General features: G+C 54.6%; 5 protein-coding genes across 5 annotated transcripts; 2 read left to right on the top strand and 3 right to left on the bottom strand.

Annotated features, from left to right (window-relative positions):
• Nucleotides 1–46: 46 nt before the first annotated feature.
• ctnnbl1 (Beta-catenin-like protein 1) lies at nucleotides 47–1937 on the bottom strand (the record flags this gene model as incomplete). The annotated part of the gene is made up of 3 exons (XM_014688286.1): nucleotides 47–1728; nucleotides 1796–1844; nucleotides 1911–1937. The coding sequence occupies 3 exons, from the start codon at nucleotides 1935–1937 to the stop codon at nucleotides 47–49; spliced, it is 1758 nt and encodes a 585-aa protein (XP_014543772.1).
• Nucleotides 1938–3460: 1523 nt separating this feature from the next.
• GUF1 (Translation factor GUF1) lies at nucleotides 3461–10744 on the top strand (the record flags this gene model as incomplete). The annotated part of the gene is made up of 8 exons (XM_066131816.1): nucleotides 3461–4336; nucleotides 4396–6844; nucleotides 6914–7048; nucleotides 8605–8831; nucleotides 8900–9999; nucleotides 10051–10233; nucleotides 10290–10477; nucleotides 10533–10744. The coding sequence occupies 8 exons, from the start codon at nucleotides 3461–3463 to the stop codon at nucleotides 10742–10744; spliced, it is 5370 nt and encodes a 1789-aa protein (XP_065987909.1).
• Nucleotides 10745–10856: 112 nt separating this feature from the next.
• On the bottom strand, nucleotides 10857–11673 carry G6M90_00g110860 (uncharacterized protein; the record flags this gene model as incomplete). Its single annotated transcript, XM_014688288.1, has 3 exons — nucleotides 10857–11275; nucleotides 11350–11555; nucleotides 11615–11673. The coding sequence occupies 3 exons, from the start codon at nucleotides 11671–11673 to the stop codon at nucleotides 10857–10859; spliced, it is 684 nt and encodes a 227-aa protein (XP_014543774.1).
• A 207-nt stretch (nucleotides 11674–11880) lies between these two features.
• Nucleotides 11881–13259, bottom strand: G6M90_00g110850 (uncharacterized protein; the record flags this gene model as incomplete). The annotated part of the gene is made up of 2 exons (XM_014688289.1): nucleotides 11881–11946; nucleotides 12000–13259. The coding sequence occupies 2 exons, from the start codon at nucleotides 13257–13259 to the stop codon at nucleotides 11881–11883; spliced, it is 1326 nt and encodes a 441-aa protein (XP_014543775.1).
• Nucleotides 13260–13903: 644 nt separating this feature from the next.
• HMCES (Abasic site processing protein) lies at nucleotides 13904–15146 on the top strand (the record flags this gene model as incomplete). Its single annotated transcript, XM_014688290.2, has 3 exons — nucleotides 13904–13930; nucleotides 13984–14518; nucleotides 14587–15146. 3 exons carry the CDS (start codon nucleotides 13904–13906, stop codon nucleotides 15144–15146), a joined length of 1122 nt encoding a protein of 373 aa, XP_014543776.2.
• Between the last annotated feature and the right edge of the window lie 606 nt (nucleotides 15147–15752).

The raw sequence follows: 15752 nt of genomic DNA, 5'->3' as shown, positions 1-15752 counted from the left end.
GGAAATACATATATTTTTTTTACATTATTGGTTGGTGCCGTTGGTTTTACTGCAGGAATTGTATGAGCGTGCCCAGCATTTCGCTGAGATCCTTGCTATCATCTTCTGATGTGTCGAGCCCACGCTGCTGTTCGGACAGGACGCTCGCGAGGGCCGAGACGTCCTCGTCTCGCTCGGCGAGGAGCTGCTTGATCTTTTTGGATGCGCCCGTGTCTTCTGCCACTAGCCATGCGAGCGCGACGTCAATCTGCTGCAGGGTGTGCAGGCCGGCGTCTAGCCTCTGCGAGAGCAGCTCAATCTCGGCCTCTTTCTCATCTGGTGCCTCTTGCCGCGCGAATTCCTCCTCTGCCCTCTTCACTCGTGAGAAATACTCTCGGTGTAATCTGACCATCTTGCTCGTCTTTTCATAGTCCTTCTCCACAAACTTGGCCAATGTGCGTATCCTCTCGGCCGAGGAAGCGGGCAATAGGCGCAGCATGGATGCAAATAGACTTATCAGGTGGCCCAACAACCGATGATCCTGAGTTTTGTTGAATAATGTGAATATGCCCTTGAGACCACCCGCTTCTACAATCTTCAGACACACTTCGGCACCAGTTGCACCCCCCGCCGCGTGGTCCAGCAGTCGTAGTGCCGGTGCCTTGCTCATTTTCCCCTCTTTCAGCATAATTAAACATAGTTCTACGCCTTCTGCGTCCAGGAATTTTGCTTTACCGGAGGGCTGGTCGACAAGACATGTTAATGCCTCAAAGAGGTTCTCCATGAATTCTTCCTCCTCGCCACCTTTGTCCGGGTCTCGCCGTCGGTAAGTAGCGACCAGCTGCAGGAGCTTGTCGATTGTGTCAAGGTTAGAGAGTTGTAGGCAGTTTTCCGGAGACGCTTGAGCGAGGATGGCGAGAATTTCAGCAGCATATTGTTTGTTTTGGGTCACGAGGGATTCTTTGCGCTGGACTCGTTGCAGTAGCCACTTCAGTAGACTGTCGTCTTGACATACTCGTGTGGCGGTAGCGGCTCGGGAGCAAAGGTTTTCTATTATCCCGAGAGCGTAGTAAACGCCGTTGCGGTCTGCTTCATCGTCTTCGTTGAGCCGTGAAAAGTTGGAGACGACGAGTCCCACGAGATCTGCCTCGATTAATGCATCCACTAGGGCATTCCATTGCTCATCCTCGGCTGATACATCCTCGTCGGTTAATTCGCCAATGATTTCTATGGAATCAATGGCAATGTCTGTGTTTTCATGGGCTAGTAGGCCTACTAAACTGTTGACGGAGCCTAACTTTACAAAGTCTGGGTACAGCTCTGGATGCTCCGATAGAATGGATAGGCCCTTGATATCGGCATCGAGATCGGCCTCGCTGCTTATGAACTTTTGGGGATCGCCCTCGTATTTCGCTCGTAGCTCGGCGTTTTTGGTAATGTGCTTTTCGAAGTTTAGGACCGTCTTGCGCAACCATGTGGCATCAATCTTGTCTGGGGCCTGATCCGCCTCGCCAGCCTCGTCGACGAAATCGAGCATCTGTGATTCTTGTTTGCTTATACCACCGCCGAAGAAGCGACCTTCCTCATCATCTCCATCTTCGTCTTCATTGTCTGGCGGCATGGAGGGCCCGAAATCATGGTCGTCGTCAGGCTGTGGACCGGCTTCGTCATCATCGTTGGGTTGGTCTTGGACATGGGCGCGGCGGTTTGATCCATTGACGCTGAGTTTGGTGGACTTGTAGATTTCATCTGTGCGGGTGCCACTGGTTAGCTAGACGGGACTCGAGCCAGATAGTGGTGATGTTGCGGGACTGACTTGGATCTTTGATGGCTTCGAGTTTCCTTTTGCTGGGTACGCCAGATTTCTGCTTGCGGTTTAGTATTTATATAAAAGAGAAGAGAACAGGGAGGATAGAGCCAAGTCGATATACCTTGAAAATATCATCAATGCTGGCCATGACGTCTGTTTGGTGTCAAGCAAACGCGTAGTATCAAGAGCTTTGCGACAAGCCTCGAGTTGCGAGGTCCTCGGTATGGAGTAGTATCTGGTGTGAATTGAAGGTAATTGTGGGGCTCGAGCACGAATTGCATGGTGGTTGGCCAGTGCCATCATGGGCCTGTCCATGCACACCTCGATCATGACAGCATCGGAAGACTTAGCACTGAAGCCGAATGGGGCCCGTCCAGATGCAAAGTTATTCAATCACCTGGGTAGGTACCTACTAGGCCGGTAGTAGGCCATCAAGACTCCCTACGCTGACCGGATGAGGCGTAGCATGGCAGACTGAAGATGGTGAACGGGCTGAGCATCGGCCTCAGCCAACGTCCGAGTGCTTACCGTCTGTATTCCGACCCCATATTTCCTCGTCGGCCGTCAAATCAAGATATCGAACCCCTGGAACTGGGCCCATGAGCGGCCGAAAACCAAAACCGGAACCTGCCTGGATCTGACTGGCCCTGACTAGAGATGAATGGAGCGCCATCGGCACATCGTGCGGCGTCAGTGGCCGAATTCTGGACGACGACGATGAACTGAAGGACGGAGACAGGGGCGGCCGCTTGGCACCAATCTGTCCCTGGCGTCAAGGTTGAGCATTGGAACTACGGAGTACTACTGGTACTAGTAATTTGGTCATCTGGTCCCTTGCGTAGCCAAGCACTCGATACGGTTGCCCTTCCAGCCCACCCCTTTCCCTTTGAATGTCTGCTTCTCCTCCGTAACACTTGAACGTCCGGAGTCTGAAGTCTGAGTGTAAAGTGTCAAGTCAAGTTGCCCCCTGACCCCCGGCTAGCCGGGCTCTCTGCTGCCCGAGTCCCTGTCCCTGGGTCGAGTCACGTTGTCACGTTGTCACGTTGTGGCTTTGCCATTTTGTCACTCCTCGCCTCCACTTTGTCTTGAACCGGCTGGTCTCCGCTCAAGAAGTTACTCGACTCCTTTTGACCTCGTCCCCCGTTTCCCAAGATTCATGCGCAGGCACGAAACATCCATCGATCCCGGATCCTGTCACCCAGTCGGCCCAGAGAGTCAGCGCGGCGCCGGTATGCCCTGGGGACGAGTTATGCTTGCTTGAAGCCTTGACTCTCCAAGTCCCTGGTCCCCTGCCGTCAAACATTCAGGTACCCTCCTCAATTGCACTCGCTCCCCACGCTCCATCCTCCGCGAGTCGTCGAGTCGGTTGCATGAACTGCGTCACAGCCCTTCGAACCACCGCCTGTCTCAACCAGTACCTTATCTGTCTAGACAAGCAGCGATATGGAATAGCTCCGTCGGCGGCACCGATTCGCCTCATATCTAATCGACAACAATTTCGACTCCTCGCCGAATATTGCCATCTATACCTCTAAGTAGGTACGGAGTACGTGGTAGACAGCTCGAGATTACCTGCCTCTCGCCAGCCATAGAAGAACCGCCGACTTCTAAACTACCATTGGCCTGGTTGATGCCTCCTCACCCCATCAGCATCGCGTATGTTGAAGGAGCATGCAGCAAGAGCATATTCTTGACCAGACTGCCAAGATAGAATCTCACCGTGCCTCATCTGCTACTGCCGTTGCAGTTGCTGCATCTCTTCAACAACCCACCACCCTCACCACACTGGATCCGTCCGTGCATCGACCACTTCCCGGCGCAAGCCCTCCACGGTATCGAAAGTCGTCACTGTCAGCCGCCGCTCAGGCGCGACTGCCACGAGTATCGTCGTTGCTGCCGCCGCGACGTTCTGTAGCGGCTGCAGCAACGACAACATCGACTTTGACCCCAGTGTATTCGCCTGGTGAAGACCCCCCCCCAGACCACGATTATTACTCCCGCCCGAATACGCTCCCGGTAACACCACCCAACGAGCCCGACTACGACAACAGGACAGAGCTAGGGGCTTCCAGTTCCAAAATCGAGCTGCCGGTGCTAACTCTGCCACCTATCCTACCTCTGGGCCCGCTCGACGAGCCACTTCAAGCCCGACCATCAAGCTTGGAAGTTTTACCCGGCGGTGACGCGAGTGACGTTGATATCCTTGGAACCTCGCCAGCAAAACCCGAATCCGCTTATTCCTCTGACTCATTGCCCAAAATGCCATACGAAACCATCAGAGAGCCATATCCCCCTTCTACGCGTGGTCACTCGCGGAGTCGAAATGGAAAGCGTAGCGTAGATCTAGCCAAGCCTCGCACAGCAAAACCGCCGTCACAGAAGGCAATGTTGTCACGGGCATTGCAAAAGGCAAACATGGCTGTCCAGCTGGACAATGCGCAGAATTTCGAAGGGGCCAGAGAATCCTATGCTGAAGCATGCGAGCTTCTACAACACGTGCTACTCAAGACCACGGCGGACGAAGACAAGAACAAGTTAGAGGCGATTGTGAGTGCGGGAACAGTGACTATCTTTTGTAAACCGGCGAGCTGACCTGACATCTGTAGCGACGAACATATGCTGGGCGTATTGAGGAGTTAGATCAAATGGCCCCTTGGCAAGCCGCAAAAAACAAGGAATTGCCAGCTCGACCAGGCAGTGCAGACGACCCAGATGTCACGTCGGAAATAGCAACTTCAAATGGGTCGACACATGCCAATGTAGAAGATGACAATCAGCAGGTGCAGCAGCGTCAACAAGACGTAAGATATCCTAGTGACAGCTCTCAAGAAACGTCACGATCAGCGAGATTGACAGCAGAGCAACCTTCACTGCACTCGGCTTTCTCACGCTCCCCACGTTCTCCGGCGAGACTTCGAGCCACGGATGAATATACCACGGAGCCCAATCGCACAATACAGCCGTTGGCCGCACGTCACCCTGTATCACCGGCGAAGCCCCAACATGATCGTCATGATCCAAACGATCGAGGCACCGAGTCTTACCACTCCGGATCTTGGAGGGGCTCGAGGGAGAGTGGTGCTGGGCACTATAGAAATGAAAGTCAAAATTCTTGGTTGGATCCTATTGACGAGTCAGGTGGATCGACGGGAAGAACGTCATCCTTACACTCGAGAGGCTCGTCTGTGTTTCATCGAGGTCACATTCGCAGCATCAGCGGCAACACAGAGGCGGAGTTCGACACAGCTTTGGATGCGGCCATTGAAGCTGCATACGACGATGGATACGAACCCATGGAATCGCCCAAGTACGATAGCATTGACCACACCGAAGAGATTGTGACAAAGGCGCTCCGGAAGGTCGAGGCTGCTCGAGAGCGTGTCAGACAAACGGAGCGAGAAGCGTACCCAGAGGAGTACCAAGGCAAACGAGCCGGAAAGCCAAGTAAGGGAATTTCTGGAGGGTTTTATGAAGATTTGTCTTCAGACGAGGAGGAAAGACTTTTGGAAGAAATGACCCGTGACTATAACATTGAAGATTTTATGATGAACGAAGAACAAAAGCTGGGTACCGCCCAACCAGGGAAACCTCCCGGTCAAGACCCACGAGGCTGGGTGAAGGAAAAGGAAAAAACTAAAGTACCAAACACACGATCGCTGGCCGCCACTGTCGACAGATCGACCGTACTGCCATCGCATCCGGTCCCCAAGAGTCTGCAACCGTCTGCGCCGCCGCCGAAGCAATCGTTGCCTGAACTGCCTTTAACTCGAGCGCAATCTCCCGGGCAGACAGTTCGCAATCGCAGGTTGTCCGGTCAAAACCCAAAGCAGCTCAAAATCCAGACGACACAGCTCCGACCGCCAACCGCTACCAGCTTTGAAGACTTGTCACAAGTGAAGTCTATCTCGACGCCCGACATCCCCCCCGAAGTAACTGTCCCGGACAGACCTCAGACCAGCCGATCGGCCAGAAAGCTCACACCACCTAGTCCAGATGTACCAGCGACCGAGCCCAAGATGCTAGGGTCGCCACCGCACCAACGCGGCCAGGTAGATGTTGATGAAAACACTGCAGCTCGGTCCGGCTCACCGACTGTAAGCAGGCTTCGGAAGAACTTTTCGTCTTCGAGCTTGCGCAGTTTGAAGAGTCGCAACATGTCGCTTTCTAATCTTGACGACGCATCCGACATGTCCCCCGGAACCCCTTCAAGCAATCATTTTGGGAGTGCTAGGACTCCTGCCATGCCTGCGATTCCCGGGTCACTTGCAATGTCCCTACGCGAGCAAATGGACTTGGTTTCTCCAGGGAGCCTATATCTCTTTGAGGACAACATTCACTTGCCGGCTACCCCTGGTTCGCCTAACCCCATGGTTCTGGATCCTCCCGTGGCCCTTGAACCCTGTCCAAATGATGTGATGCTGCGGCCGTTTTGGCTCATGCGGTGCCTTTATCAGACATTGGCGCACCCACGAGGAGGCTACCTGAGCACGAAGCTGTTTGTTCCCCGGGACGTTTGGAAAGTGAAGGGCGCCAAGCTTAAGAATGTGGAGGACAAGATTTCAAATTGTGACTACCTCACGGCGGCCCTCCTGAAACTTGCAAAGGTAGACACATGCGATGCGGATGCCGTACTAGATGAAATGCAGTCGCTGGAAGGTGTCTTGGAACAGGTGCAAACCGCACTTAACCGCAAACTCGGAAATGATGTGGGCGTGCAGGGCTCAGGGGGGTTGTTCAAAGAAGCGTCGAATGTTGTCGAAGGGGATGGAGCACCCCCTGTGCCACGGACTGCAAGCGTGTCCGGCAAGTCATCGTCCTTCTCTTGGAGACGACTTCGACCCAAGAACTCCAACATGGGACTGAGTGGAGCTTACAACAGCCGGATGAGCGGAGGAGAAGGCCATAAGGAATCGGCAACGATGCCAACACTGCCCATGACACCGCAGCCTACAAGCCGGCCTCCGAAGCGTGATCTCAGCCAGGCCCAATTCGTCGGTCCCAACGCGCACTACATGAGCTCGCTTGCTCGTTTGTTTGATGCAGCGCAAGCCATTGGTAAGGACATTTTGCCATGGACCTTTTGATGAGGCCCCAAACTAGTTGAAGACTGACACGTTTCGGCAGATCAAATCGCGCGGCAGGTTGATGACCCAGGACTGCGGCATGCGGACAAGACGCAGGTGGGGCTTGAACTTTGCACCCGACATGCTGCGGAGTTTTTCGGCTTTTACATTTGCAGGTTTGTCTTGACAGACCTCGGTATGTTGCTGGATAAGTTTATCAAGAGAGGGAGCGAATGGGTATTGGCATGAGATGCATGTTTTGTTCACGTAGTGGCGGGTGTTTTGGGTTTTGAGATGTTGTGCACATTTTGCAAGCAATGGAACAACTACAGGCGACTTATCGGGCATGACGACTACAGCATTACCGTTATTATTTTCTCCATCATTATCACCAAATACCAATTACGGCATACACGGGTGGCGGCTTGACTACTTTTGATTTAATTACACTAATGCATTGGCATTGAGAGCGTTGGCGAGGAAGCCTGGCTTGGGCTTTGTATGATGATGGATGTATTTTGGGGAAATATAAGAGATTCTGCCTAGTCGTGCGGGTGTGTCAAGTTGGTGAGAGCGCAACCAAATTTGTAGTATGCCTGGGCCTCGCCGCCTTTATCATGTCCCCCTTTGCTGCCACGGCCGCCCTGCCCAGCTTGTGCTCCAAGGCTGCGGTATAATTTACGTGGTAAACTCGTGTACGCTCTCAGCTGTATATGTTGAGCGAGCGAATCTAGGATAAGCAGGCCGAGGAAAGGACACGAAAAGAGATACGGATGCACATGGCCCAAATCATGGGACTAGACGCAGAAAATACGGGACGACTACTAGAACGACTGCCAAAATTAAGACGACAAGCTCTTTGGAAATACAAGTCATTGTTCCCCACACACACAAAAAAAAAAGAATGTTTTGCATTTCAAACTTGGGAGGAACTAGGATTTCTGTGCGTCGCATAATGCTTGACGCAAACACAAACGCTCAAATGAGCAACACCAACCACAGCCAACGTTCACACGGCAGCCGCCGCTCCGAATGCAGCCGAGTCACCACGTGTACACATACTCGGTACTTTTTAAAGCATTCATGAGGATTTGCAAAAGGATCCAATCATTACCAACCGGCCATGTTGCTTGCTAGCGCGGGCATTTTTGTTGTATTGCGTAGTAGCCATTATCAAGGTCGCAGATGGGCAAAGAGAATAATAGCCAGAGTTTGAGGTGAATAAATGGGTGGAGATTTTATTCGTAGTTATTAGCTTAATATAGTGAATATATGTATAACCAAGTAAATACAAGCTCATCTTCTCAAGAACCTACTGGATTACCATGCCAAGCCTCTGCATTTACATTGTGGCCTAGGAAAACCCCTCTATAGCAGGGTAAAAAACCTATGCTAAAGCTGGATAATATCGCCCACAAACATGTACTGTGAAATGTTGCATGCCTCACCTCTGCCTTGATTAACCAATGTTGAATGCTGAGGGACTCGATTGTTGTTGAAAGTCCAGGTGTAAGTTGTCAAAGTGCCTATGCACAGTGTGCAGTGCGGTGCGTATTGACCTTTTATTGGCCCTGTTAGGTAATCAGGCTTCAATACCCTGACCCGGTTTCTCCATGTGGTATCATTTCCATCCGTTTTTTTTGGCATTCATCAACAGCCAATTCACCGCCCATGCGTTCACGTTTCCAATTCCCTAGATGACCTGGGCGTGGAGAGCTGGAAGAGTCTGGGCGCGACAATGCTTACAGCCAGCAAGGTCCGCCCTCTTCGAGCAACAACCCATCCTCCGCCGCGCATTCGCTTCGACAGCAAAACCAACGCCAGCCAAGCTTGAAGCACGAATTGCGGCCATTCCCATTGAGCGCTATCGAAATTTCTGCATCGTGGCACATATTGACCATGGCAAGAGCACCCTGAGTGATCGATTGTTGGAGCATACGGGCACAATCTCGCCGAGTGATGCAAATAAGCAAATTTTGGTTTGTTGAGACGGGACCTGATGCACTGGCATTCGGCAGAGGTAGTTGCTAATTGAGGCCAAAACCAGGACAAACTGGACGTCGAGCGCGAACGCGGAATTACAGTCAAGGCGCAAACATGCACAATGCTGTACAAATATCGCGGAGAGGACTATTTGCTTCATTTGGTTGATACACCTGGCCACGTCGATTTCCGCGCCGAAGTGACTCGATCATATGCCAGTTGTGGCGGAGCCCTGCTTCTTATTGATGCAAGTCAGGGCATTCAAGCGCAGACCGTGTCGAATTTTCATCTTGCCTTCGCGCAGGACCTGGCTCTTGTTCCCGTCATTAATAAGATCGACATGCCTTCGGCAGACGTTCCCCGAGTCTTGGAACAGATGGAAACTACCTTTGAATTGGATCCCAAGGATGCTGTGCTAGTAAGCGCCAAGACAGGCAAAGGAGTCCCGGAGATTTTACCGGCTGTGATTGAAAAAATACCCCATCCTATTGGCGACGAAAACTTGCCGCTCAAGTTCCTGCTTGTGGATTCGTGGTATGACAATTTCCGGGGCGTGGTCCTACTCGTACGAGTATTCGATGGCACGATCCGGGCTGGGGATAATGTGGTTTCTATGGGCACGGGCATGAAGTACACAGTCGGGCAGGTCGGCATACAGTACCCCGATGGAACGCCACAGAAAGTCCTTCGAGCCGGTCAAGTTGGCTACGTGTATTTTAACCCGGGCATGAAGAGAATCCAGGATGCCAAGCTCGGTGATACCTTTACGACGGTTGGCTGCGAAAATGCGGTTGAACCTTGTCCGGGCTTTGAAGAACCCAAGCCCATGGTTTTTGTGGCCGCATTCCCTACCGACCAAAGTGACTATACTCGTCTGGCGGACAGCATCAATCAGCTTGTGCTGAATGACCGAAGTGTCACATTACAAAAGGACTTCTCAGAGGCTCTGGGGTCGGGTTGGCGGTTAGGATTTCTCGGCAGTTTACATTGTTCAGTATTTCAGGATCGCCTGAAGCAAGAGCATGGCCGGAGCATCATTATTACTGAGCCTACTGTCCCAACAAAAGTCATTTGGCCGGATGGATCAGAAGAGATTATTCAGAACCCGGCCTTGTTTCCAGACGCAACTGACCACCGCATTCGAATGTCCCAAACACTTGAACCGTACGTATGAGTCATTCTCACAGCGGTACAGGAAAGCTCACCGCATCACAGATACGTCAAGGCAACCATGACGCTCCCGCACGAATATCTCGGACGGGTAATTGAACTTTGTGAAGCAAACCGCGGCGAACAGCAGAGTCTAGAGTTCTTTCACACAACGCAGGTTATCTTGGTGTACAACATACCATCCGCGCAGCTGGTGGAAGACTTTTTTGGCAAGCTGAAGGGCGCTACGTACGTGTTGTTGTACCTTGGTCACAGGCCACAGACGAGATGCTAACAGGTAGTAGCAAGGGATATGCCACGCTGGACTATGAAGACGCCGGCTGGCGGGAGAGCAAACTCGCCAAGATCCAACTCCTCGTCAACAAGCAGCCCGTCGACGCAATCTGCCGTGTTGTACACGGCTCGCAGGCCGACCGCATTGGCAGACGATGGGTCACCAAGTTCAGGCAGCATGTCGACAGGCAAATGTTTGGTACGCTCCTATACCGACTCGCCCGCCCGAGTCTGCTGAGGCTAACTACAAACAGAGGTCGTTATCCAAGCAGCAGTCGGCAACAAGATTATAGCCCGCGAAACAATCAAGCCGTTCCGCAAGGACGTCCTCGCCAAACTGCACGCCAGCGACATCACGCGGCGGAGGAAGCTGCTCGAGAAGCAAAAGGAAGGTCGAAAGAGGCTACGAGCCGTCGGCAATGTCGTTATCGACCAGGAGGCATTTCAGAGCTTCCTGTCAAAGTAATGCACCTGTACAGTAGTAATTTGCTATAGAGCACGATATATACCCCTGTACAATACAAGATCCAATGCCCGTCCGAGGCCATGCCTCCCCAAGGAGCACGTCTCCCGCAGACTCAGTTGCGCAGGTCCGGCAGCCCGTCTCCGAGGGGAACCGTCTCCGCCCAAGAGAGCCCCAGGCCGCCCTCCAGCGTGCTCTCGTCTTGCCGCACAACGCGCCGCCCGTCCTCGCCGAGCTCGTCCTCAAACTCAAAGATCCTATAGTCGCTGTTGAAGAACCACCAGCCCACGCAGCCCACCCTCAGGAAACCAGAGTGCGACACGACAAAGACCACCTTCTCCGGCCGCCGGTACAGGTCCTCGAGGCACAGGCGGCCGCGCTCCACCACGGCCGACCGCGCGTGCGCATACCGCGTCGCCGCCGCCGACGTCTTGTCCGGCCACACGGGGTCCAGGCGCGCAAACGAAATCTGCGGCCAGGCCGGCTGCAGCCGGGCGAGCGGCGTGCCCACGTCGCACGGGTCCGCGGAGTTTTCTGCAACTCTTGCATTAGGGGGGGAAATTGTCCGTGGCTCCATGTCGGCTCTTGTTTTGAGGGGGTCAACTCACCCTGCCAGTCGGCGCTGGCTTCAAACACGACCCCCTTTGCGGCGAGCCAGTCGAGCGCCAGGACGGCGGTCTGCATCGTGCGGACCATGGGGCTGACGACCACGGCGGTGTCCTGGGCGGGGAGGGCGTCGAACCGCCGCCGGAGGGAGTCGCGCAGCGCGAGGCACTGCGACTCGCCTAGCGGGGTGAGTTGGGGGTCGGGCAGGCTGTAGTCTTGTGGGAGGCGTTAGTGGTCTCTTTGGGGGGGTGGGAAGGCGGGGGAGACTTATTGTCTACGTTGTGGTAGCCTTGGGCGTGGCGGATGAGGACGATTTTGGGAGGCATTTTTGCGGTGTGGTGATGGGCTTGACGAGTTTTGATGGTGTTGGGGCGGTTGGGCTTGCGTCAAAGTGGTTGACTGGCTGTGGGGGTGGAGCTGTTGGCCGTGCACACTTACGGGACGGGGGTTCATGTTGGCGGTTGGTAATTTTTTTTATTCTATCAATGATATATATTCATGTGGGATACAGGGCTTGACACCATTATGCTTTGCTATGTGAGTCCTGTTTCGGCGAGGTAGTGCGAATGCTGGTCGGAAACAGCAATATCCTTGGTCGTCTACGGCGGTTAGTAACTTATTTGGGGTCGCGTTTGGGGAAAAGACGACGTACATCGGCAACGACAACGAGCGAGCCCTGCGCAAAGCCGGTGGGCCACTCTGAGCTCGTGGGCTTGAGGGCCATCTCGGGCGAGAGCTGTATTGAGGGGTCTTGCTGCCAGATGCCCAGCCAGTTTGGGCCGTCCTTTGCGTGGACTGCCAGCACGCCAATCTTGTCTCTGATGAGCCTCACGCCGCAGAGGGCGTGTATCGTGGGCACCAGGTCTGTGGCGGCGCCGCGGGTGTCGTCGAACTCAATGGTGCGCAGGTATTTCATGCCGAGGGTGTACCCGCGGTCGTTGTCGATGTCGTTGTCGACGACGTACTTCCTGCGTATGGTGTAGAAGTTGAGCCGGAAGGGCACCTGGGGCTTGATGTCGGCCAGCGGTATGGAGCGCGGCCGCTCTAGCCGGGCCCGTTTGCCGTCCTTGGCGCCTGCGGTGGCCACGTCTTCCACGGGGATGGGTATCAGGGTGACGAGGATGGTGAGGGCGTTGGCGCGGACCGTGTCGAAGTTGGCCGTGTGCGGGAAGCGGTTGGGTCCCCCGAGACGCAGGTTCCTGACGGCCTGGGCGATGCGTGATGCGCGATTCGGCTCGTCGATGGAGAACTGAGCCGCCGGCGAGTTTGCGAGCATGCCAATGACCTCGGCCCAGAAGCGGGTGTTTGCATCAGGGCTCTTGCGGACCTGGGTTGCGTGGTAGAGAGCGTGGGCGACGAAGCTTTCCAGTTGGGGAGGCAGCTCGTGGCTGCTGACGGAGAGGAGGGAAGGGGGGATTATGCCCTCGTCTGCGATGCCGGTTTGAAGAGCCTCCCAGTACCGCAGGGTGTCGTTTGGCGGGTTGCCAGGCTCGTAGTCCAGGTCACTGGCGTCGAGACGGTGGTCGATGGTGATGTCGAGCTGCTCGGGGGTTTCCTTGAAGGGAATTTCCGGCAGGAAGGGCGACACGTTTCGGGCGCAGTCCAGGAAGCCGTCGAGTTCGGCCATGGTGAAGACCGTCTTGCCCCATAGCTTGACGACGACGCCCCAGCATGCGGCGTGGACAACTCTGGCTTCTTGGTCGGCCTCGAAGGCGTGTGAACAGAATCCCGGCTGGACGAGCGGCTGCGGCACGCGGGCCTGAGATGGCGATGGATGCTTGAGTTCCTGGGCAACGGCCTTCCAGCCCTCCCCGCGGAGGTTGATGGCGGCGAGGGCTATTTTGGAGCCACAGAGGTAGCAGTTGTAGAAGGTGGCGACGCTGTGAGTGAGGTCGTATGGGTTGACGTTCATGGCGGATGATGTTGGAGGGTCGAGGCGTGAGACGGCCTCATGGGCGGCTTGATGGAGTTGTGGAGGATGCAATTGGGTGGGTGCTCAATGGCGTCGATAGGATGATGGAATATGAGATTGCTGGGATTGTGTTTGTTCATCAACATACATATCTTCCAGGCCGGCTTGAATCGGTGTAACAGCAGTCGACTACTCGAGGGCCGTGTATGTCAAAGCATGGATAAAAGTCTCAAGCTGGCATTGACCAGGCGTGATGCTTACAGACGGCCGTGGCGGCGGCGCTGAGAGACATGAGTGGCTGCCGCGGTTGTTTCAGGGCCTGTACTCCGTACGTCTGGTGCCATGCATGGTCTGCCGGCGTCGACACATGTCTGGTGGGTGCAGCTTGCATGCGGTCTGGGTCTGGTGTTTTCAATGCTGTGCAGGTCAAATATTATTGGCGTGCAGTTAGAGAGTCGTCAAGTTGTTGTATCACGAATACTGTGCAAGCTTGGGTGCGTTTCCGAGCAATCCATTCACAAAGCCCCGCACGTGACAGCGCCATCGTCATGATGAACTTGGCTCAGCTGGACTCGACAATCCCATCCTCCCTACGCAATCACTGTTTCATTACTCATTGAGCCGAAAGGCAACTACCACGCACAATGTGTGGTCGATACGCGTTGGCGCTCGTAAGTCACCGTTGGCTCACAGGTCACTCAGACAGCCCAACTGACGGAACTAGCGCGCCTCTCAAATACGCCAAATGCTACAGGACGACGACATGCCCGTAGACTATTCGGTAGATGACGAGGACGGCCCCGGCGCCCCCCGGCAATCATACAACTTTGCTCCCGGATACCACGGCGTCGTCTACAGAGCCGATACCCCGGATTGGGGTGCGGGCCCCCGGTCCCGATCTCACCAGGCCAAGGGCACCGACGGCGACGAGGCCGCGCCAACTGAAGAGGATGCTGCCACCGCGGGCCAGGTCAAGTACAAGCTGCAATCCATGAAATGGGGTCTTGTTCCGTTCTGGACCAAGCGAAACCCCGACTACCAGACCCTCATGAGGACCATCAACTGCCGCGAGGATTCCCTCAGCACCCCCGGCGGCATGTGGGCGTCCATGAAGAACAAGAAGCGCTGCATAGTCATTGCCCAAGGATTCTTCGAGTGGCTCAAGGCCGGGCCCAGGGACAAGCTGCCCCATTTCGTCAGGCGAAAAGACGGCCGCCTCATGTGCTTTGCCGGACTGTGGGATTGCGTCCGATACGAAGGTGCATACGCCCGCCCGCCCACTGCTGACTGACCCATGAAAGCCCGTCTCGCCTAACAAGAGCAACAGGCTCCGACGAGAAGCTGTACACCTACACCATCATCACCACCGACTCCAACAAGCAGCTCAAGTTCCTGCATGACCGGATGCCCGTCATTTTCGACCCGGGCTCCGACCACATCACACAGTGGCTCGACCCGGCCCGGCACGAGTGGTCCCGCGAGCTGCAGTCCCTGCTGAAGCCCTTTGCCGGCGAGCTGGACGTGTACCCCGTCACAAAGGACGTCGGCAAAGTCGGCAACAACTCGCCGTCGTTTATCGTCCCGCTCAACAGCAAGCAGAACAAGTCCAACATTGCGAATTTCTTCTCGAGCGCGCAGAAGAAGGGACCCAAAGATGCCGAATCGGCCGCCGTCAAGACGGAAGACTCTAGCGTCGAGCGTAAGCCTGTGGAGGAGGATGAGCGAGAGAAGCGCAAGGAGCCGCCGACGAGTCCGGATCGCCCGGTGAAGAAGACGGCTTCGGAGAAGGCAAAGATTAGTTCGACCAAGAATGAGCACAAGAGCCCCAGGAAGGTCAAGGGGCCGGGGTCGCAGAAAATTACGAGATTCTTTGGAAATGCGTCATGAGGGACGGTGGACTGCTCGTGCGAATCTGGCCGTGCAACGCGGTTCCCATTCCTCCTGTCGGGAAAACGGACTCTCAAGGCGTCAACAATCAAGCTTGCAATGATGCTCGCAAAGGTGCTCCGCCGACTTGTGGTCGTGTATTGCCGTTTGGCAGCTCCGCCGCGCCAATGGGCTTCAATTCTGCTCCGTGCTTTGTTGGGTCGTTGGCTTGCGCCGGTATTGGCGGCTCATTTCCGTCTTTTCGTGCCATGTCCGCGTTCCTAGGGTCTGTTTTGTCAAGAGCAGTGCGAAATCGGTAACAGGGTCGTAAACGCCCGGTGGTCAAGGGGAGTGGCGGACAATTGAAATGTGTAATGAAGCGTGTATCAGGTATATACGCAACGATATTTAATCTGTACATGTACACGCGCATATTTTCGACGCAAGTGCTGGAGCCGCACCACGCGCAAATATCATGCATTGGACATTTTAAAACCACGGAGACTCCTTGTTGAAGCTAACCGTGCCGACATGTAATTCCAAGTACAATGACTATATCCGTACAGATGGTGGTGATGCAAGACCCTCCTCCCATTGCACCGTCCCCGGTATTCACAAGGACATTCC

The sequence above is a fragment of the Metarhizium brunneum genome, chromosome 7 (genome assembly GCF_013426205.1).
Source record: "Metarhizium brunneum chromosome 7, complete sequence".
NCBI classification, from domain to species: domain Eukaryota; kingdom Fungi; phylum Ascomycota; class Sordariomycetes; order Hypocreales; family Clavicipitaceae; genus Metarhizium; species Metarhizium brunneum.
This window is presented reverse-complemented; position numbering and strand designations above follow the sequence as displayed.